Genomic DNA, 22628 nt, shown 5'->3' with positions numbered 1-22628 from the left:
GGGACTTCTTATGCAGAAGTTCTAAAGATTTTATCTTAAATAATAAATCATCCCTGAGCTTTTCCCTCTGTTTTTTGCAGAGAGAGCCTATCTGAATACAGACCCCCCTTAAGACACATTTATGTGCCTCCCAGACCGAAAGTTTAGAGATATCATCTAAGTCATTAGTGCTAATGTAGGAGTCTATGGCAGATTCTATTTGAGAGCGGCATGCCGCATCTTGTAAAAGTGTGTCGTTGAAACGCCAAGACCATTGGCGTCGTGGGCATGATGGAAGGCATATTGTGAGATTAACAGGGGCATGATCAGACCATACAATTTGTCCTATGTCAGAAATTAAGTGTAGGTGTCGGTGACTTAGAAACAAGTAGTCAATTCTAGAGTATGTCTGATGGGGGTGTGAAAAGAAAGAATAGTCTACTTCCGTGGGGTGTGTCAGTCTCCACGTGTCGATCAGCTGGTGGTCAAGCAGAGCACGTCTCACCCCCCTATACTCTTTCTCCGGCTTATGAGAAACCTTTTTAGAGGTGTCATGAAGAGGGTCGAGAGTCCAGTTCAGGTCGCCTCCCATCACCACCACCCCCTCCAGAAGAGGCTCGGCGAGTTCCAAAACCGAGGTCAGGAAGGAAGGCTGCTTAATATTGGGAGCATAGACAGTCAAAAAGGAAAAACGTTGATTATGGATATCACATTTAACCAGCAACCCCCTACCTTCAACTAGTCTGCGAGACGTGACATTTTGAACAGGCAGGTGACGGGCGAATAGAATAGCCACACCTAATGTCTTACCAGAAGGGTTATTAGTCATAAAGACATGAGGGTAATAATGACACTTAAGTGACGGCACATGGCCAATCTTGAAATGAGTTTCCTGAATAAAGGCAACGTCCACTTTCTCATCCCTAAGCCATTTGAGAAGTTTAGACCCTTTTCTCAGGAATATTCAAGCCCTTCACATTGAGGGTAGTAACATGCAAATCACCTGGACCCATTATAGCTTAAGCCCAAACAGGTTTGTATTAGTCATCCCAACCGCAGTAGAAGGAGGAGAAGACAGGACAGCAAAGAAAAGAAATAAAGTCGAGATGTAAACAAGGAAATGAAAGAAAGAGAGTGTAGTGTGGAGAGCCACACCGCAAAGTACAATAATACCAAACATAGCTAACCGTAGTATTAGAAAAAGGGCTGCTGCAATAGGGACAGGAGCGGAATCCTGCCAGCTCCCAACCCGAAGAGACAGGGGATGCAGCATAATGGGGGTCCTACGGGGGGCCACGGACAGCGACCACCCGCGGTTCAAAAGGCCATTTAATGTGGAGAGAATTACCAAGGAATGAAGAAAGTATTATCATCATTAGCAAAAATATAGCCTAAACATAATTGAAACACATTCTAATGAAAACATATTACTTATCTAGAAAAACCATTACAGAACCGATTATACATATCAATGACGTATTGTAGCACGAAGGAACAAAAGAAACCAATTATATAACTGCAATGACAAACATTTGCACCACCATAGAGCAAGGCATCACAGTCATGGAGGCTCAGAAGATTGTGCGCTAATAGGACAGGTCCCCAGCGGCCGCAGGGATCGCACTTGTTGCCACACGTAGTCTGGAGGGGTCACGGCTGGTATATCAGGTTGGTAGTGAAAAGAGTCCCAGTCAGGTAACAATATTGGCTGCAGACCTAAGGTCGTGAGGAAGGCTGGTAACTCTGAAGGTCTAGAGAGAGTGACTGCTCTGCCATTGTGGGAAACCTGGAGAGAGAAAGGGAAGCCCCATCTATATTTCAGTTCTTGTTTCCGGAGGGAATCGGTAGGGGCTTTAGGGCACGGCGTTGTTGCAGTGTTGACCATGCGAGATCCGGAAATAGCTGAATCTTTTCCCCCTGGAAATCGATGTCATTCAGCTGGCAGGCCTTTCTCATCATCTCCTCCTTTTGGGCATAATAGTGGAGCCTGCAAATCACGTCCCGCGGCCTGTCTGATGGTATACCCCAAGGACGGAGGGCTCGGTGTGCTCTATCAAACACGATTGCCTCGTTCGGATCCAGATCAATGAGCTCTCCAAATATTGTAGTAAGAGCAGACGTCAGGTCAGCCTGCTGGACACTTTCAGGGAGGCCTCTGACCCTAACATTATTCCGCCTCCCGCGATTATCCATATCTTCAATACGTGACCTGAGAAAGGAAATATCATTCATCTGATGAATAATCACCTCTTGAAATTTAGTTAGAGTGTCCGCGCTGGATGTCTCATGGCGTTCCAATATATCAACACGGGCCGCAACTTGAGATATGTCCTGTTGGGAGTGCTGCCACCTCCTGTTTAATAGTAGAACGCAAGCGGGTCTCTAAAGCCAAGAAATCTTGTTTGGTGGGAAGCGATTTGACGTGAGCTAGAATTTCGCTAATTTCTGCAGACGAAGAGGAGGCCAATGGGGAATGTGCGTTCTTGGAAACCGACATGTCGCCCTCTGGAGTATGAAGAATCGGGGAGTCCGGAGCCACTGAGATGGAGGTAGGGCCTGCGGTCGGCGGGGTTAAGAACTGACGCAGGTCCGACAAATGACGTGTCGCAGATTTTGGAGTCTCGTCTGGCTTGGTTTTGGCCTTTTTCTTCCTCGTGCCTCTCACCATGAGATCGGTCTGTAACGAAAGGTGGAGTAGTGTTCCGCTAACACATATCCCTGGTAATGTACAGATGCGCTGGCCGTCGCCGTGCCATAGCCCCCCACGTGGCCTCAGGAAAACATCAGGTAAGCAGAGGCATCATCAAAGAAATAGTGAGGGGTTCTCACATCTCACATAACTGCAGGTAAGCCCTCTGCTGGGGGCAGCCACGAAACAGAGGAATTGTGTATCTGCACACCGGAATGTGGAGGCGGCAGGAAGGGCAGGGCAGAGGCAGATGCTGTGATGTTGAGAGTGAGATTAATTGAGAACACTCCTAAGCATCAGTATCTAAGTGGGCCCTCCCTGCCTCCTCCAAGATGGCCGCCGTCGTTAGTGAGCTCCAGCAGGCCTCCAATATAATGTAATAAAGCCCAGAGGACCCTGGCGTCGAGGGGTGCCTCTGAACACATATCCCACAAAGGGACACTCACAGTGGGGGATCTTCAGCCCGCGTGAGCAGCTTGTACCTGCGCCGCGTCCGCGCGCCTCCCTTTGCCTTCTCCAAGATGGCCGCCGGCTCCGGATATTCACGGGCACCCCGCGGCTCTAATCGGTGCTTAGTTCCCGGCTCCAGGTGCGGGAGTGTGCCTCCTCGGCTCCCGGTAAGGGTCTGCAGGGGGGGGGAGAGAGCGCGGTCAGCTCCCGCAGATCTGAGTCGTCCGGTAGGGGGGAAGTCAAAATTTAGGTCCCAGCTTCCACAGAAGAGGAAGGCCGCAACCTGCAAGAACAGGATAAACCTGTTCTCTGACTCCGCAGCCCTCCCTCACTGAATGCCCTGCCTCAGAGACGGTATGGCAGTGCACAGGGTGCAAATATAGCACGGGTGGCTCAATATTAGGGGGATTATGGTGTGGGTGTTTTCTAGAGCTCCCCTGGGAGACCTCCGCTCAGTATGCCTGCAAGCCACCGACGCAAACATGTTTGATAGATACGTAGTACCTAGCATATAGGCATCAGCAAAGTAACACTAAGCCATTATGTAATCACAGGGAAATCGGAGAGTGCAGAGCAGGAATAACACTACTTGATGTGCAGAAGGTGGACCATCTAACCACAGTGATGCAAATACAAGGCCAGTGTGTGTCACAAAGGAGTTTCAGAATTTTACATATTTCCATTCTATAATAATCCTGCAGCACAAGCTGTTTGATAACAGGGATTCTCACCTTATAGTTTTTATTTTACCTTTGCATTTGGCAGAGCTTAGCACAAGGCTAATTAGCTAATAATTTAATAGCTGTGTGTGTAAAACCCGGCACTACAGCTGCACGGTAAGCCCCGTGTCTAACTGAATCTGCCTATAAGTGATGAATGTATAATAAATCTTATTTTAGTGCTTTATCTAGTTTCTATGAATGATGTAATGGTCATCTGTAGCCCATAATCATTTTATTTTCCATGGGGTCAATTGTAGGGTGTGGTATGGAAGGTAGATAGTAACTCGGTCGACCACTATTGGTCGACAGTAACTAGGTCGACAGGGTCTCTAGGTCGACATGGTCTAGGTCGACAGGTCAAAAGATCGACATGGGTTTTAAAAAAAATTGTGTGTCCTTTTCTTCGTAGAGTGACCGGGAACCCTAATTAGTGCACTGTGTTCGCTCGCCATGCTTCGGGCAAGGTGCCTCCCTCCGCTACCGCTGCGCTCGGCACAGGTTACCGTTCCCAGCTGTAGTCCACATGATTTGTTAAGTATGAAAAGGTTCAAAAAAAGAAAAAAAAATTGTGAAAAACTCATGTCTATCTTTTGACTTGTCGACCTAGAGACCCTATCGATCTAGAAACCCTGTCGACCAATAGTGGTCGACCTAGTTACTGTCGACCTAGAGACCGGATCCCCAATTGTATTGAGGTTTGATACTAAACTAGCTTGGGGATGTGGCAAGGGGTATGGTAGTGTAGTGCAGTGGTTCTCAACCTCGGTCCTCAAGTACCCCCAACAGTTCATGTTTTCCAGGTCTCCTCACAGGATTGCAAGTGAAATAATTTGCTCCACCTGTGGGTCTTTTATAATGTGTCAGTGAGTAATGAATACACCTGTTCAACTGCTAGGTGACCTGGAAAACATGAACTGTTGGGGGTACTTGAGGACCGAAGTTGAGAACCACTGGTGTAATGTATGACAACTCCATTGGGGAGTGACTGAAAATTTAAGCAGGCAAAGAGGCGGCAGAAACAGGCACCAGAGTTTATCGACGGCCTATATAGTGGGAAAACAAACACTCCCCTGTACTAGGCACAATTAGCTGCAGAAAAATTGTAAGGTTAGTGGGGGTAATTCCAAGTTGATCGCAGCAGGAATTTTCTTAGCAGTTGGGCAAAACCATGTGCACTGCAGGGGAGGAAGATATAACATGTGCAGAGAGAGTTAGATTTGGGTGTGGTGTGTTCAATCTGCAATCTAATTTGCAGTGTAAAAATAAAGCAGCCAGTATTTACCCTGTACAGAAATAAAATAACCCACCCAAATCTAACTCTTTCTGCACATGTTATATCTGCCTCCCCTGCAGTGCACATGGTTTTGCCCAATTGCTATCAAAAATCCTGCTGCGATCAACTTGGAATTACCCCAGTGTCCCTTAAAACCTCTCTGAAACATGACTGTTGATAACGCTACAATGACATGTTGAGAGAACATGCATTTCATCTATTGCTAGTTACTGGACAATAAACAGGAAGAAACACTTTTCAGGCCAAGTTCTCACAACTAATTAAAGGACGCTGGTCTATGCACTTACCCTATATGATTGGTCCGTAGCGATATTTCCAGTTCACGCAGTACTTTAGTAGACTCTTGGACTCGTCTTCTGAATTTCTAGAATGTATTTTAGAAAAATATCCTTTTAAAAAGTGGTTTTAGTAGGTTGGGAGAGAGGACCTCTGTAGTTCTAATTGTGGGTTTGGGAAGAACAATTTTGTATAATTCTTAGTTCCATATTTATCTAAATAGCTAAAGTTAGAGACATGTAAAAACTTGCACAAATGACTGTTTCATTCTCCTCTAACTTACCCAATAAGGCATACACTGTCAGATAAAATGCCTGTCAGACAGGAATTTTATCTGACATTGCAGATATTCGGGACATGCACTGTGAGATCACTCACAGTGTATTAGCTGTGATATTGACGCTCTGCCTCCGGGGAAGAGACATTTACCCATTCCTCCTTCTGGGCATACACGCTATAATAATCTGCCCGCTCTGCCCAATATCAGCGGCTAGGCCAGATAATTGCAGCATGTATGAGGGCGATCGATCCAGTAATGTCGATCAGTCGGACAGGCCGGATCGTCCAGCATGTCATTTTGTTTTTATATTTTTAAAGGATCATGCCTGCCACATCGGGCAGTGTATGCCCTGTCGCAGCCGATCGATGTACATTTCCCATGTTCCTTCACATGGGAAGGAACGGGGAAATGTCTCCTCCCAGGGAGCAGAGATCCGATAACAGGTGACATAGAGTGTGATAGATCTCACAGTATATACCGGATATCTGCATGGTCAGATAAAATGCCTGCCGGTCTGTCAGTCTATCTGCCTGTGTATGGCCAGCATTAGACATAGTAGCAATGGAAGTTTATATTATAACAGGCTATACCTGTGTGCCCGTGTTCTATTTACTGGTTACATTCCCAAAATACCCCTAGTTCTCACGATGCTAACATGGACTGAATGTCGACATTGTGAATGCTGATAATCACAATGTCGACAGTACAGGTTTAGTTTTACGGGTAGGGCTCTAACACTAGAAAAACGCTGTGTCAACATACACAATGTTGACATTATGACCATAGTGAAATTGTGCATGTTGAAATGTCACGTCAAAGTTACGAATGTCAATATTCAGACCATGTCGATATTCTGGCGTCGACATAACATACTATACCTCTGTGTCATCAGTTTATAAAATCTTTAGATCTTCACAGAAATTTCATGCAACCCATTATTATACTTCCAGATCCCACAACACATACTCAAGAACCCTGCTCACTTCCACTGGTATCACACGTAACGCAGGCTATCAGTTTAGGAGGATTACACAGCCCATACTTATATACTCAAAGCAATCTTTACTATAGAAGTTGTTGTTAAAGGAGGTATGCTTTTCTTATACGGAATTATATAAATAGTCATGGGGGGAATTCAATTAGGGCAACCCCCTCCCGCTAACTGACCTGTTTTTGCAATCACAGACACGAAAATACTTGGAACTTATCACAGATCCAAATGCTTTCACCTGAAAATGGGTCCAAAACAGCACCTTTTTCTTTTTTCCGCCAGAAAAATTATCGGGAATAATTGGCTTCAAACACCCCCATCGCCCTCCTCCCCATAGTCTGCAAATGGAAGTCGCTGGGTGATTTAGGTATGGAATCTGATGGGCGTGCAAGTGGTCAGGATGCAATATTTTTAGCCAAGTGCTTTTACGGATTTTATTTGTCATATAGAGGGCAATTCAATTCTACATGTGCCACCGGAACGATTGTGAGGGCACTACCCAGCGATGTATGGAGTGCAGGAAATGAATGAAGACTGCTTACTGTAATAAGATTCAGATGTGGCTGGAGGGAGCAGCACTGCTGTTTACTTGGAAGAAGCAGAGGTGCACAGATATGGTAATGCAGCAGGAGGCGTCTGGTATAAGTAGACGCCTCCTGCATGCATTTGTGATACTCTGCTGCGTCCAAGGATGCATCAAATCACTTGCTACACCATTGGCCGGCTAAGTAACCCCTGAGGTCATGCAAGTCAGCCACCGCAGCTCCTTTCAAGTGTCCAGTAAATCTCAGTTGGAAGATGAGACCCTGGTCTTGGAACGCCCACAAAATGGAGATGCCATGCCTCAGTTTTGTGAAGCAGTTACCGTCGCCACCCCCTCCCTGCCCGTAAAAAACTGCAGACTGTAAATCTCTTGACACCTGCAGCCATACTGTGCCTGATGACGCATGACACGTACTGGACATGCCACATGAACAGTACGGGTCCAGCACATGCACAAAGTACTGAACATTGGTACTTTGCGACCAATGTGCCAGATGCATCGGGACCTAAATCAGGGCCAATGTGAGCAGCAGACCATCTAGGCAGCACATCAGAGAATTATATTGTCCATGGTAAATTTATAATAGGTTGAGCTTAAAGTCTTTATTATTTTTTTTACCTCACTAACAGCACCGTAACTACATTTCTCTTACGTCCTAGAGAATGCTGGGGACTCCGTAAGGACCATGGGGTATAGACGGGCTCCGCAGGAGACATGGGCACCTAAAAGAACTTTCTAGTATGGTGTGCACTGGCTCCTCCCTCTATGCCCCTCCTCCAGACCTCAGTTAGATCTTGTGCCCAGAGGAGATAGGGTGCATTACAGGGAGCCCTCCTGAGTTTTCTGTAAAAATAATTTTGTTAGGTTTTTTATTTTCAGGGAGCTCTGCTGGCAACAGACTCCCTGCATCGTGGGACTGAGGGGAGAGAAGCAGACCCACTTCTTAAGAGTTAAGGGCTCTGCTTCTTAGGCTACTTGACACCATTAGCTCCAGAGGGAGTCGGAACACAGGTCTCACCCTTGGGTTCGTCTCGGAGCCGCGCCGCCATCCTCCTCACAGATGCCGGAAAAAAGAAGCCGGGTGAGTATGTCAGACATAAGAAGACATCAGGCGGCAGAAGACTTCAGATCTTCATGAGGTTTGAGCCATTGTTCCCACACTTACACACACACTGGGCACTGATGGGTGCAGGGCGCAGGGGGGGGGGCCCTGGGCAGCAATAAACCTCGTTTTAGGCAAAAAAGTATGTAGTTAGGCTGCGGAGGAAGTAAACTACGGATCCCCGCTATTTTTTTTCAAATTCACGAGCGGGACCGAAGCCCGCCGCACGAGGGGGCGGAGCTTGATCCCACTAACCAGCGCCACTTTCTCCACAGAGGCTGCAGAGAACGCTGGCTCCCCGGACTCTCCCCTGCTGAGCATCAGAGGGCTGAAAAAAAGAGAGGGGGGCACATAATTAAGGCGCAGTGAGTAGGGAAATCTATATACATTTATATATATAAAAGCGCTATCTGGGGGTTTTCTTTCCCTGGGTCAGTTGGCGCTGGTGTGTGCTGGCATACTCTTTCTCTGTCTCTCCAAAGGGCCTTCTTTAGGGAATGGTCCCCTTATAGTTATATCCCAGTGTGTGTGGGGTGTCGGTACGTGTGTCGGCATGTCTGAAACGGAAGGCTTATCGAAAGATGAGGTGGAACAGATGAGTGGTGTGTCTCAGTCGGCGGTGCCGACTCAGGATTGGATGGATATGTGACATATGTTAAATGCTAGTGTAGTTTCACTGCATAAAAGACTGGACAAAGCAGAGTCCAGTGCGTCGGCAGGTGATCTACGGATTATACCGACTCACAGGACCCGTCGGGGTCTCAGAAACGTCCCTTCTCACAAATAATGGACACAGATACCGACACAGACTCTGATTCCAATGTCGACCTTGATGAAGCAAGATTGCACCCCAGGGTGACAAAAAGTATTCAGTGCATGATTATTGCAATAAAAGATGTGTTACATATCACTGATGAGCAATCGGTGCCCGACACGAGGATACACATGTTTTAGGGAAAGCAACAAGTTATAAACTTTCCTCCTTCCCATGAAATTAATGAGTTATGTGAAAAAGCATGGGAAACTGCAGATTCCCAAAAGGGTTCTTATGGCGTACCCTTTCCCTACACAGGACAGGGTACGTTGGGAATCCTCTCCAACAGTGGACAAAGCCTTAACACGCCTTTCCAAGAAGGTGGCGCTACCGTCCCCTGACACAGCGGCCCTCAAGGATCCTGCGGACCGCAGGCAAGAGACTACACTAAAGTCTATCTACACTCATACTGGTACTTTGCTTAGACCGGCAATTGTGTCGGCATGGGTATGTAGTGCAGTAGTAGCTTGGACGGATACACTGTCAGCTGACCTTGATACCCTAGATAGGGATACAATTTTGTTAACATTAGCTCATATTAAGGACGCAGTCTTATATATGAGGGACGCTCAAAGAGACATTGGTTTACTGGGTTCAAGAGCCAATGCTATGGCTATTTCGGCAAGAAGAGCCTTATGGATCCGCCAATGGACGGGGGATGCAGACTCAAAAAGGCATATGGAGGTTTTACCTTACAAAGGTGATGTATTGTTTGGGGACGGCCTCGCGGACCTGATCTCTACAGCTACCGCGGGTAAGTCGACCTTTTTACCTTTTGTTCCCCAACAGCAAAAGAAACCCCCACAATATCAGATGCAGTCCTTTCAGTCGCATAGATCCAGAAGAGGTCGGGGCTCCTCTTTCCTCGCCAGAGGTAAGGGTAGAGGCAAGAGGACACCTGCTGCGGCTGGTTCCCAAGAGCAGAAGTCCTCCCCGGCTTCCGCTAAGTCTACCGTATGACGCTGGGGCTCCCCTGCGGGAGTCCGCACAGGTGGGGGCACGCCTTCAACTATTCAGCCAAGTCTGGGTTCAGTCAGACGTGGACCCTTGGGTGATAGAAATAGTCTCCCAGGGCTATAAGCTGGAATTCGAAGAGGTGCCCCCACGCCGATTTTTCAAGTCGGCCTTACCAGCTTCTACCCCAGAGCGGGAAGTAGTGCTAGCTGCAATTCAAATGCTGTGTCAACAGCGAGTGATTATCAGGGTTCCCATGAGCCAACAGGGAAAAGGGAATTATTCAACCCTATTTGTGGTTCCGAAGCCGGATGGTTCGGTAAGGCCCATTTTAAACCTAAAATCCCTGAACCTGTACCTGAAAAGATTCAAATTCAAGATGGAATCGCTCCGAGCGGTGATAGCCTGCCTGGAAGGGGGGGATTTTATGGTGTCACTGGACATAAAGGATGCTTACCTTCATGTCCCCATATATCCCTCTCATCAGGAGTACCTGAGATTCGCGGTACAGGATTGTCATTATCAGTTTCAGACGTTGCCGTTTGGGCTGTCCACGGCCCCGAGGATTTTCACCAAGATAATGGCGGAAATGATGGTGTTCCTGCGCAAGCGAGGAGTCACAATTATCCCATACTTGGACGATCTCCTGATAAAAGCGAGATCAAGAGAGCAATTACTGGAGAACGTGTCACTCTCTCAGAGAGTGCTTCAACAACATGGGTGGATTCTCAATCTACCAAAGTCAAAGTTTTCCTCCCGTTGGAAAAAGTCCAGGACCTCCAGAACATGGTCCGAGAACTACTAAAGCCGAAAAGAGTGTCAGCTCATTAATGCACTCGGGTACTGGGGAAAATGGTGGCAACTTACGAGGCCATTCCCTTCGGCAGGTTCCATGCAAGGACGTTTCAATGGGATCTTCTGGACAAATGGCCCGGGTCCCATCTACAATGACATCAAAAAATAACACTGTCCCCCAGGGCCAGGGTGTCTCTTCTATGGTGGCTACAAAGTGCTCACCTTCTAGAGGGTCGCAGGTTCGGCATTCAGGACTGGATCCTGGTAACCACGGACGCGAGCCTCCGAGGATGGGGAGCAGTCACCCAAGGAAGAAATTTTCAGGGACTATGGTCAGACCAGGAGTCCTGTCTACACATCAACGTGTTGGAGCTAAGGGCCATATACAACGGCCTTCGACAAGCGGAGAATCTTCTTCGCAACCTACCGGTTCTGATTCAATCAGACAATGTCACAGCAGTAGCTCATGTGAACCGCCAAGGCGGGACAAGAAGCAGATGGCGGAAGCCACCAGGATTCTTCGCTGGGCGGAAAATCACGTAAGCGCTCTGTCAGCTGTCTTCATTCCGGGAGTGAACAACTGGGAAGCAGACTTCCTCAGCAGACACGATCTCCATCCAGGAGAGTGGGGACTTCATCAAGTAGTCTTTGCAGAGATAATGGGTCTCTGGGGAGTTCCTCAAATAGACATGACGGCGTCACGCCTCAACAAGAAGCTTTGGAGGTATTGTGCCAGGTCCCGGGACCCTCAGGCAATAGCAGTAGACACTGTGGTAACGCCATGGGTGTTCCAGTCGGTCTATGTGTTTCCTCCGCTTCCTCTCATCACAAAAGTGTTGAGGATTATAAGACGAAAAAGAGTACAGACAATACTCATTGTTCCAGACTGGCCTCGAAGGGCCTGGTACTCAGATCTTCAGGAGATGCTCACAGAAGATCCTTGGCCTCTTCCTCTAAGAGAGGACCTGTTACAGCAGGGGCCATGTCTGTTCCAAGACTTACCGCGGTTACGTTTGACGGCATGGCGGTTGAACGCCGGATCCTAGCGGAGAAGGGTATTCCGGAGGAGGTCATACCTACTCTAATAAAGGCTAGGAATGAGGTGACGTCAAAACATTATCACCGTATCTGGCGGAAATATGTCTCTTGGTGTGAAACCAAGAATGCTCCTACGGAAGATTTCCATCTGGGTCGTTTTCTCCACTTCCTACAGACAGGAGTGGATATGGGCCTAAAGTTAGGCACTGTTAAAGTACAGATTTCGGCTTTGTCAATATTCTTTCAGAAGGAATTGGCTTTTCTTCCAGAAGTCCAGACTTTTGAAAAGGAGTACTGCACATCCAGCCTCCTTTTGTGCCCCCAGTGGCACCATGGGACCTGAACGTGGTGTTGCAGTTTCTTAAATCACACTGGTCTGAACCCCTTAAAATGGTGGAGTTAAAATTTCTCACCTGGAAGGTGGTCATGTTGTTAGCCTTGGCATCTGCGAGGCGTGTGTCAGAATTGGCGGCCTTGTCTTACAAGAGCCCTTACTTGATTTTCCATGTGGATAGAGCGGAATTGAGGACTCGTCCTCAATTTTTACACAAGGTGGTGTCTTCATTTCATATGAACCAACCTATAGTGGTGCCTGTGGCTACGAGTGACTTGGAGGATTCCATATCCCTGGATGTAGTCAGGGCCTTAAAAATGTATGTAGCCAGGACGGCTAGAACTAGGAAAACAGATGCCTTGTTTGTCCTGTATGCTGCCAACAAGAATGGCGCGCCTGCTTCGAAGCAGACTATTGCTCGCTGGATCTATAACACGATTCAGCAGGCTTATGTTACGGCTGGATTGCCGTTACCACCTTCAGAAAAGGCCCATTCCACTAGGAAGGTGGGCTCTTCTTGGGCGGCTGCCCGGGGCGTCTCGGCATTACAGCTTTGCCGAGCAGCAACTTGGTCGGGGTCAAACACTTTTGCTAAATTCTACAAGTTTGATACCCTGGCTGATGAGGACCAAGCATTTGCTCAGTCGGTACTGCAGAGTCATCCGCACTCTCCCGCCCGATTGGGAGCTTTGGTATAAACCCCATGGTCCTTACGGAGTCCCCAGCATCCTCTAGGACGTAAGAGAAAATAAGATTTTAAAACTACCGTTAAATCTTTTCTCCTAGTTCGTAGAGGATGCTGGGAGCCCGTCCCAGTGCGGAAAATCTGCAAGACTTGTATATAGTTATTGCTTACATAAGGGTTATGTTACAGTTAGAATCGGTCTTGGACCGATACTGTTGTTTGTTCATACTGTTAACTGGTTAGGTGTATTCCAGGTTATATGGTATGATTGGTATGGGCTGGTATGAATCTTGCCCTTAGATTACCAAAATCCTTTCCTCGTATTGTCCATCTCCTCTGGGCACAAGATCTAACTGAGGTCTGGAGGAGGGGCATAGAGGGAGGAGCCAGTGCACACCACACTAGAAAGTTCTTTTAGGTGCCCATGTCTCCTGCGGAGCCCGTCTATACCCCATGGTCCTTTCGGAGTCCCCAGCATCCTCTACGGACTAGGAGAAAAAGATTTACCGGTAGGTTTAAAATAAGAATTTACTTACCGATAATTCTATTTCTCGTAGTCCGTAGTGGATGCTGGGGACTCCGTCAGGACCATGGGGAATAGCGGCTCCGCAGGAGACAGGGCACAAAAAGTAAGCTTTTAGGATCACATGGTGTGTACTGGCTCCTCCCCCCATGACCCTCCTCCAAGCCTCAGTTAGGTACTGTGCCCGGACGAGCGTACACAATAAGGAAGGATATTGAACCCCGGGTAAGACTCATACCAGCCACACCAATCACACCGTATAACTTGTGATCTGAACCCAGTTAACAGTATGACAAACGTAGGAGCCTCTGAACAGACGGCTCACAACAAATAACAACCCGATTTTTTTGTAGCAATAACTATGTACAAGTATTGCAGACAATCCGCACTTGGGATGGGCACCCAGCATCCACTACGGACTACGAGAAATAGAATTATCGGTAAGTAAATTCTTATTTTCTCTAACGTCCTAAGTGGATGCTGGGGACTCCGTCAGGACCATGGGGATTATACCAAAGCTCCCAAACGGGCGGGAGAGTGCGGATGACTCTGCAGCACCGAATGAGAGAACTCAAGGTCCTCCTCAGCCAGGGTATCAAATTTGTAGAATTTTGCAAATGTGTTTGCCCCTGACCAAGTAGCAGCTCGGCAGAGTTGTAATGCCGAGACTCCCCGGGCAGCCGCCCAGGATGAGCCCACTTTCCTTGTGGAATGGGCCTTGACAGATTTAGGTTGTGGCAAGCCTGCCACAGAATGTGCAAGTTGAATTGTGCTACAAATCCAACGAGCAATCGTCTGCTTAGAAGCAGGAGCACCCATCTTGTTGGGTGCATACAATATAAGCAGTGAGTCAGACTTTCTGACTCCAGCCGTTCTTGAAATATATATTTTCAATGCCCGGACCACGTCCAACAACTTGGAATCCTCCAACTCGTTAGTAGCCGCAGGCACCACAATAGGCTGGTTCAGGTGAAACGCTGACACCACCTTAGGCAGAAAATGAGGACGCGTCCGCAGTTCTGCCCTGTCCGTATGGAAAATCAGATATGGGCTCTTATATGATAAAGCCGCCAATTCTGATACTCTCCTGGCTGAAGCCAGGGCCAGTAGCATGGTTACTTTCCATGTAAGATACTTCATCTCCACCGATTTGAGCGGCTCAAACCAATGGGATTTTAGAAAATCCAAGACTACATTAAGATCCCACGGTGCCACTGGGGGCACAACCGGGGGCTGTATATGTAGTACTCCTTTTACAAAAGTCTGGACTTCAGGAACTGAAGCCAATTCTTTCTGGAAGAAAATCGACAGGGCCGAAATTTGAACCTTAATGGACCCCAATTTGAGGCCCATAGACAATCCTGTTTGCAGGAAATGTAGGAATCGACCCAGTTGAAATTCCTCCGTGGGGGCCTTCCTGGCCTCACACCACGCAACATATTTCCTCCAAATGCGGTGATAATGTTGTGCAGTCACCTCCTTCCTGGCCTTTACCAGTGTAGGAATGACCTCTTCCGGAATGCCTTTTTCCTTTAGAATTCGGCGTTCAACCGCCATGCCGTCAAACGCAGCCGCGGTAAGTCTTGGAATAGACACGGTCCCTGCTGAAGCAGGTCCCGTCTTAGAGGTAGAGGCCACGGATCCTCCGTGAGCATCTCTTGAAGTTCCGGGTACCAAGTTCTTCTTGGCCAATCCGGAGCCACTAGTATCGTTCTTACTCCCTTTTGCCGTATAATTCTCAGTACTTTTGGTATGAGAGGCAGAGGAGGGAACACATACACTGACTGGAACACCCACGGTGTTACCAGAGCGTCTACAGCTATTGCCTGAGGATCTCTTGACCTGGCGCAATACCTGTCCAGTTTTTTGTTGAGGCGGGACGCCATCATATCCACCATTGGTTTTTCCCAACGGTTCACAATCATGTGGAAGACTTCTGGATGAAGTCCCCACTCTCCCGGGTGTAGATCGTGTCTGCTGAGGAAGTCTGCTTCCCAGTTGTCCACTCCCGGAATGAATACTGCTGACAGTGCTATCACATGATCTTCCGCCCAGCGAAGAATCCTTGCAGCTTCTGCCATTGCTGTCCTGCTTCTTGTGCCGCCCTGTCTGTTTACGTGGGCGACTGCCGTGATGTTGTCCGACTGGATCAACACCGGCTGACCCTGAAGCAGGGGTTTTGCCAGACTTAGAGCATTGTAAATCGCTCTTAGCTCCAGTATATTTATGTGAAGAGACATCTCCAGGCTTGACCATACTCCCTGGAAGTTTCTTCCTTGTGTGACCGCTCCCCAGCCTCTCAGACTGGCATCCGTGGTCACCAGGACCCAGTCCTGTATGCCGAATCTGCGGCCCTCTAACAGATGAGCACTCTGCAACCACCACAGAAGAGACACCCTTGTCCGTGGCGATAAGGTTATCCGCTGATGCATCTGCAGATGCGATCCGGACCATTTGTCCAGCAGATCCCACTGAAAAGTTCGTGCGTGGAATCTGCCGAATGGAATCGCTTCGTAAGAAGCCACCATCTTTCCCAGGACTCTTGTGCATTGATGCACAGACACTGTCCCTGGTTTTAGGAGGTTCCTGACAAGTTCGGATAACTCCCTGGCTTTCTCCTCCGGAAGAAACACCTTTTTCTGAACCGTGTCCAGAATCATTCCCAGGAACAGCAGACGTGTCGTCGGGGTCAACTGAGATTTTGGAAAATTCAGAATCCACCCGTGTTGTTGCAGCACTAGTTGGGTTAGTGCTACTCCGTCTTCCAGCTGTTCTCTGGATCTTGCCCTTATCAGGAGATCGTCCAAGTAAGGGATAATTAATACGCCTCTTCTTCGTAGAAGGATCATCATTTCGGCCATTACCTTGGTAAAGACCCGAGGTGCCGTGGACAATCCAAACGGCAGCGTCTGAAACTGATAATGACAGTTTTGCACCACGAACCTGAGGTACCCTTGATGTGAAGGGCAAATTGGGACATGCAGGTAAGCGTCCTTTATGTCCAGGGACACCATAAAGTCCCCTTCTTCCAGATTCGCTATCACTGCTCTGAGTGACTCCATCTTGAACTTGAATTTTTGTATGTACAGGTTCAAAGATTTGAGATTTAGAATAGGTCTTACCGAGCCGTCCGGCTTCGGTACCACAAATAGCGTGGAGTAATACCCCTTTCCCTGTTGTAGGAGGGGTACCTTGACTATCACCTGCTGAGCAAACAGCTTGTGAATGGCTTCCAATACCGTCGCCCTGTCCGAGGGAGACGTTGGCAAAGCAGACTTTAGGAACCGGCGAGGGGGAGACTTCTCGAATTCCAACCTGTAACCCTGAGATACTACCTGTAGAATCCAGGGGTCCACCTGTGAGCAAGCCCACTGTGCGCTGAAATTCTTGAGTCGACCCCCCACCGTTCCTGAGTCCGCTTGTAAAGCCCCAGCGTCATGCTGAGGGCTTTGCAGAACCCTGGGAGGGCTTCTGTTCCTGGGCAGGGGCTGCTTGCTGCCCTCTCTTACCCCTTCCTCTGCCCCGAGGCAGATATGACTGTCCTTTTGTCCGCTTGTTCTTATAGGAACGAAAGGACTGCGGCTGAAAAGACGGTGTCTTTTTCTGTTGGGAGGGGGTCTGAGGTAAAAAAGTGGATTTCCGGCAGTTGCCGTAGCCACCAGATCCGATAGACCGACGCCAAATAATTCCTCCCCTTTATACGGCAATACTTCCATATGTCGTTTGGAATCCGCATCACCTGACCACTGTCGCGTCCATAAACTCCTTCTGGCAGATATGGACATCGCATTTACTCTCGATGCCAGAGTGCAAATATCTCTCTGCGCATCTCGCATATAAAGGAAAGCATCCTTTAATTGCTCTATAGTCAATAAAATACTGTCCCTATCCAGGGTATCAATATTTTCAGTCAGGGAATCTAATCAGACGACCCCAGCACTGCACATCCAGGCTGAGGCGATGGCTGGTCGCAGTATAACACCAGTATGAGTGTATATACTTTTCAGGGTAGTTTCCAGCCTCCTATCAGCTGGATCCTTGAGGGCGGCCGTATCAGGAGACGGTAACGCCACTTGTTTCGATAAGCGTGTGAGCGCCTTATCCACCCTAGGGGGTGTTTCCCAGCGCGCCCTAACCTCTGGCGGGAAAGGGTATAATGCTAATAACTTTTTTGAAATTAGCATTTTTCTATCTGGGTTAACCCACGCTTCATCACATACATCATTTAATTCCTCTGATTTAGGAAAAACTACAGGTAGTTTTTTCACCCCCCACATAATACCCCTTTTTGTGGTACTTGTAGTATCAGAGATATGCAAAGCCTCCTTCATTGCCGTGATCATATAACGTGTGGCCCTACTTGAAAATACGTTTGTTTCATCACAGTCGACACTAGATTCAGTGTCTGTGTCTGTGTCGACCGACTGAGGTAAAGGGCGCTTTACAGCCCCTGACGGTGTCTGAGACGCCTGGGCAGGTACTAACTGGTTTGCCGGCCGTCTCATGTCGTCAACTGATTTTTGTAATGTGCTGACATTATCACGTAATTCCATAAACAAAGCCATCCATTCCGGTGTCGACTCCCTGGGGGGTGACATCACCATTATCGGCAATTGCTCTGCCTCCACGCCAACATCGTCCTCATACATGTCGACACACACGTACCGACACACAGCAGACACACAGGGAATGCTCTTATCGAAGACAGGACCCCACTAGCCCTTTGGGGAGACAGAGGGAGAGTTTGCCAGCACACACCCAAGCGCTATAATATATATGGGAACAACCCTATATAAGTGTTGTTCCTTATAGCCGCTTAAATATATAAAAATATCGCCAAAATATGCCCCCCCTCTCTGTTTTACCCTGTTTCTGTAGTGCAGTGCAGGGGAGAGTCCTGGGAGCCTTCCTCACAGCGGAGCTGAGCAGGAAAATGGCGCTGTGTGCTGAGGAGAATAAGCCCCGCCCCCTATTCCGGCGGGCTTTTCTCCCGGAGTTTTAGACATTTGGCATGGGTTAAATACATACATATAGCCTTAATGGCTATATGTGATGTATTCTTTTGCCATAAAAGGTATTATATATTGCTGCCCAGGGCGCCCCCAGCAGCGCCCTGCACCCTCCGTGACCGTCTGGTGTGAAGTGTGTGACAACAATGGCGCACAGCTGCAGTGCTGTGCGCTACCTTCATGAAGACTGAAGAGCCTTCTGCCGCCTGTTTCCGGACCTTCAATCTTCAGCATCTGTAAGGGGGGTCGGCGGCGCGGCTCCGGGACGAACCCCAGGGTGAGACCTGTGTTCCGACTCCCTCTGGAGCTAATGGTGTCCAGTAGCCTAAGAATCCAATCCATCCTGCACGCAGGTGAGTTGAAATTCTCTCCCCAAAGTCCCTCGATGCAGTGAGCCTGTTGCCAGCAGGACTCACTGAAAATAAAAAACCTAAAAAACTTTTTCTAAGCAGCTCTTTAGGAGAGCCACCTAGATTGCACCCTGCTCGGACGGGCACAAAAACCTAACTGAGGCTTGGAGGAGGGTCATGGGGGGAGGAGCCAGTACACACCATGTGATCCTAAAAGCTTACTTTTTGTGCCCTGTCTCCTGCGGAGCCGCTATTCCCCATGGTCCTGACGGAGTCCCCAGCATCCACTTAGGACGTTAGAGAAAATCTTATTATTTGTAGGCCCCACAGCAATAATTTGTAAGGGCCCATATGTACTACCCAATGGCGGATTATTTTTTTTTTTTTAATATAACACATGTAACTTCGACAGGAAAGGTGGGCCCACTCTGCTCGGGGCCCCACAGCAGCTGCACTCCCTGTACCTATAGTAGCTACACCCTTGCTCACTATGTAACACACTATTAACATACAGTACAAGTTGCTAGACACAAAATGGCTACGGATGACTTTCAAAGTACTGCATACCTCCCAACTGTCCCGATTTTCGCGGGACAGTCCCGTTTTTTGGGGTCTGTCCCGCTGTCCCACCCGCGGGCCGCAGTGTCCCGCGGTGTGGGGGGACAGTTGGGAGGCTCAGTCTCTCGCTGCCCTGCTTAGCAGAGCCGCGGTGAATAAACGCTGTGCGCATGCGCACAGCGTCTATTCACTGTAGACAGAGGGAGAGGGGGCATGCCAGCGGCTCACGGAGCGCTGGGCATGCCCCCTCAGTGACGAAATCGGGGGCGTGGCTCGCGATTGCGGGTCTTCCCGTGAAGCCACGCCCCTTTTATAGGCCACACCCTTTTTCGGGAGCGCGCGCGGCTTCGACCGCGCGTGTGTCCCTCTTTCAAGGCGGCCAAAGTTGGGAGGTATGGTACTGTATTATTTATACATAATAGCAGGAACTTCAGGGGAAGGTATTTTCCTCTGCACATATCATACCATGATACCATACGGTCTGACAGGAATTCATAGCTCACAGTGGGGAAGAGCATAACACAACAAGAATCCTAATTCCAGCCATGTTTGAGGACAATAATGGACCACCAGGTACGGCTATTCACACAAATGTAGAGTACCAAATTGGACAGGATCATTTTACAAATAAATCAATATGGCCGAAAATTATTAGCTATAACTTAATAATATGATACAAATATGGTTGATTTTTTATTTATTTATTTTTTTGTTTGTTTTATCTGGAGCCATTTTCCATTAGCAAAGCCTTCTTTCTCAAAGATCTGTAGCTACTCCACCTAGTGGTGGATACAATCAGTGACAGAAGTACATGAAACTACACAAAAAGGTTTTTGAAACAGTTGACTCAGATAAAAAATAAATTAAAAAAAATAAGATTTTAAACCTACCGGTAAATATTTTTCTCGTAGTCCATAGAGGATGCTGGGACTCCGTAAGGACCATGGGGATAGACGGGCTCCGCAGGAGACATGGGCATTTTAAGAAAGACTTTGGATCTGGGTGTGCACTGGCTCCTCCCTCTTTGCCCCTCCTCCAGACCTCCGTTAGAGAAACTGTGCCCAGAGGAGACGGACAGTACGAGGAAAGGATTTTAGTTAATCTAAGGGCAAGATTCATACCAGCCACACCAATCACACCGTATAACCTGTGATATACAATCTAGTTAACAGTATGAACAACATATCATCGGTCCATAACCGACAAAACTATAACATAACCCTTATGAAAGCAACAACTATATACAAGTCTTGCAGAAGTAGTCCGCACTTGGGACGGGCGCCCAGCATCCTCTACGGGAAAAAGATTTACCGGTAGGTTTAAAATCTTATTTTCTCTAACGTCCTAGAGGATGCTGGGACTCCGTAAGGACCATGGGGATTATACCAAAGCTCCCAAACGGGCGGGAGAGTGCGGATGACTCTGCAACACCGATTGAGCAAACAGGAGGTCCTCCTCAGCCAGGGTATCAAACTTATAGAACTTTGCAAAGGTGTTTGACCCCGACCAAGTAGCAGCTCGGCACAGCTGTAGTGCCGAGACCCCTCGGGCAGCCGCCCAATACGAGCCCACCTTCCTGGTGGAATGGGCCTTAACCGATTTTGGTAACGGCAATCCTGCCGTAGAATGCGCCTGCTGAATCGTGTTACAGATCCAGCGAGCAATAGTCTGCTTTGAAGCAGGGCCGCCAACCTTGTTGGCTGCATATAGGACAAATAGTGCTTCTGTTTTTCTGATCCTAGCCGTTCTGGCCACGTAAATCTTCAAAGCCCTGACCACATCAAGGGACTCGGAATCCTCCAAGTCCCGTGTAGCCACAGGCACGACAATGGGTTGGTTCATATGAAAGGATGAGACCACCTTAGGTAGGAATAGAGGACGGGTCCGCAATTCCACTCTATCCATATGGAAAATCAGATAGGGGCTTTTGTGAGATAAAGCCGCCAACTCCGACACTCGCCTTGCCGATGCCAAGGCCAACAACATAACCACTTTCCAAGTGAGGTATTTTAATTCCACCATTTTAAGTGGTTCAAACCAGTGAGACTTAAGGAACCGCAACACCACGTTAAGGTCCCAGGGTGCCACTGGAGGTACAAAAGGAGGCTGGATATGCAGCACTCCCTTCACAAAAGTCTGTACTTCAGGCAGAGAGGCCAATTCCTTTTGAAAGAAAATGGATAAGGCTGAAATCTGAACTTTAATGGAGCCTAACTTTAGGCCCAAATTCACTCCAGTCTGTAGGAAGTGAAGAAAACGGCCTAGATGGAATTCTTCCGTAGGAGCATTCCTGGCCTCGCACCAAGAAACATATTTTCGCCATATCCAGTGATAATGTTTAGATGTCACGCCCTTCCTAGCCTGTATTAGCGTAGGAATGACCTCATCCGGAATACCTTTTTCCGCTAGGATCCGGCGTTCAACCGCCATGCCGTCAAACGCAGCCGCGGTAAGTCTTGGAACAGACAGGGACCCTGTCGCAACAGGTCCTGTCTTAGAGGAAGAGGCCAAGGATCTTCTGTGAGCATTTCCTGCAGATCCGGATACCAGGTCCTTCGTGGCCAATCCGGAACAATGAGTATTTTTCTCACTCCTCTTTTTCTTATTATTCTCAACACCTTGGGTATGAGAGGAAGAGGAGGAAATACATAGACCGACTGGAACACCCACGGTGTCACTAGGGCGTCCACAGCTACCGCCTGAGGATCTCTTGACCTGGCGCAATACCTTTGTAGCTTTTGTTGAGACGGGACGCCATCATGTCTATTTGGGGCAATCCCCACCGACTTGCAATCTGTGCGAAGACTTCCTGATGAAGTCCCCACTCTCCTGGATGCAGGTCGTGTCGGCTGAGGAAGTCTGCTTCCCAGTTGTCCACTCCCGGAATGAACACTGCCGACAGTGCACTTACACGATTCTCCGCCCAGCGAAGAATTCTGGTGGCTTCCGCCATCGCCACTCTGCTCCTTGTGCCGCCTTGGCGGTTTACATGAGCTACTGCGGTGACATTGTCCGACTGAATCAGCACCGGTCGGTCACGGAGTAAGGTCTCCGCTTGACGTAGGGCGTTGAATATGGCCCTCAGTTCCAGGATGTTGATGTGAAGATAAGTCTCTTGACTTGACCAAAGGCCTTTGAAATTTCTTCCCTGTGTGACTGCTCCCCAACCGCGGAGGCTCGCGTCCGTGGTCACCAGGATCCAATCCTGAATGCCGAACCCGCGGCCCTCTAGAAGGTGAGC

At 48.4% G+C, this 22628-nt stretch overlaps 1 protein-coding gene across 8 annotated transcripts in view; it reads right to left on the bottom strand.

The window, feature by feature from the left end:
- Positions 1 to 22628, bottom strand: part of FMNL3 (formin like 3) — a 218091-nt gene that overhangs the window by 81550 nt on the left and 113913 nt on the right. For all 8 annotated transcript variants that reach the window (XR_010213200.1, XR_010213197.1, XM_063952755.1 and 5 more), the window contains exon 4: positions 5422 to 5498. Coding sequence is in view for 6 of the 8 variants with exons in the window: in XM_063952755.1 (XP_063808825.1) it covers positions 5422 to 5498 (77 nt within the window). In the remaining 2 variants the exon portion in view is untranslated. The remainder of the gene's footprint in view (positions 1 to 5421; positions 5499 to 22628) is intronic.

Source organism: Pseudophryne corroboree, chromosome 2 (assembly GCF_028390025.1).
Source record: "Pseudophryne corroboree isolate aPseCor3 chromosome 2, aPseCor3.hap2, whole genome shotgun sequence".
In the NCBI taxonomy this organism is placed as follows: domain Eukaryota; kingdom Metazoa; phylum Chordata; class Amphibia; order Anura; family Myobatrachidae; genus Pseudophryne; species Pseudophryne corroboree.
The sequence above is the reverse complement of the archived record's forward strand: the minus strand, read 5'-3'. Positions and strand labels throughout refer to the sequence as shown.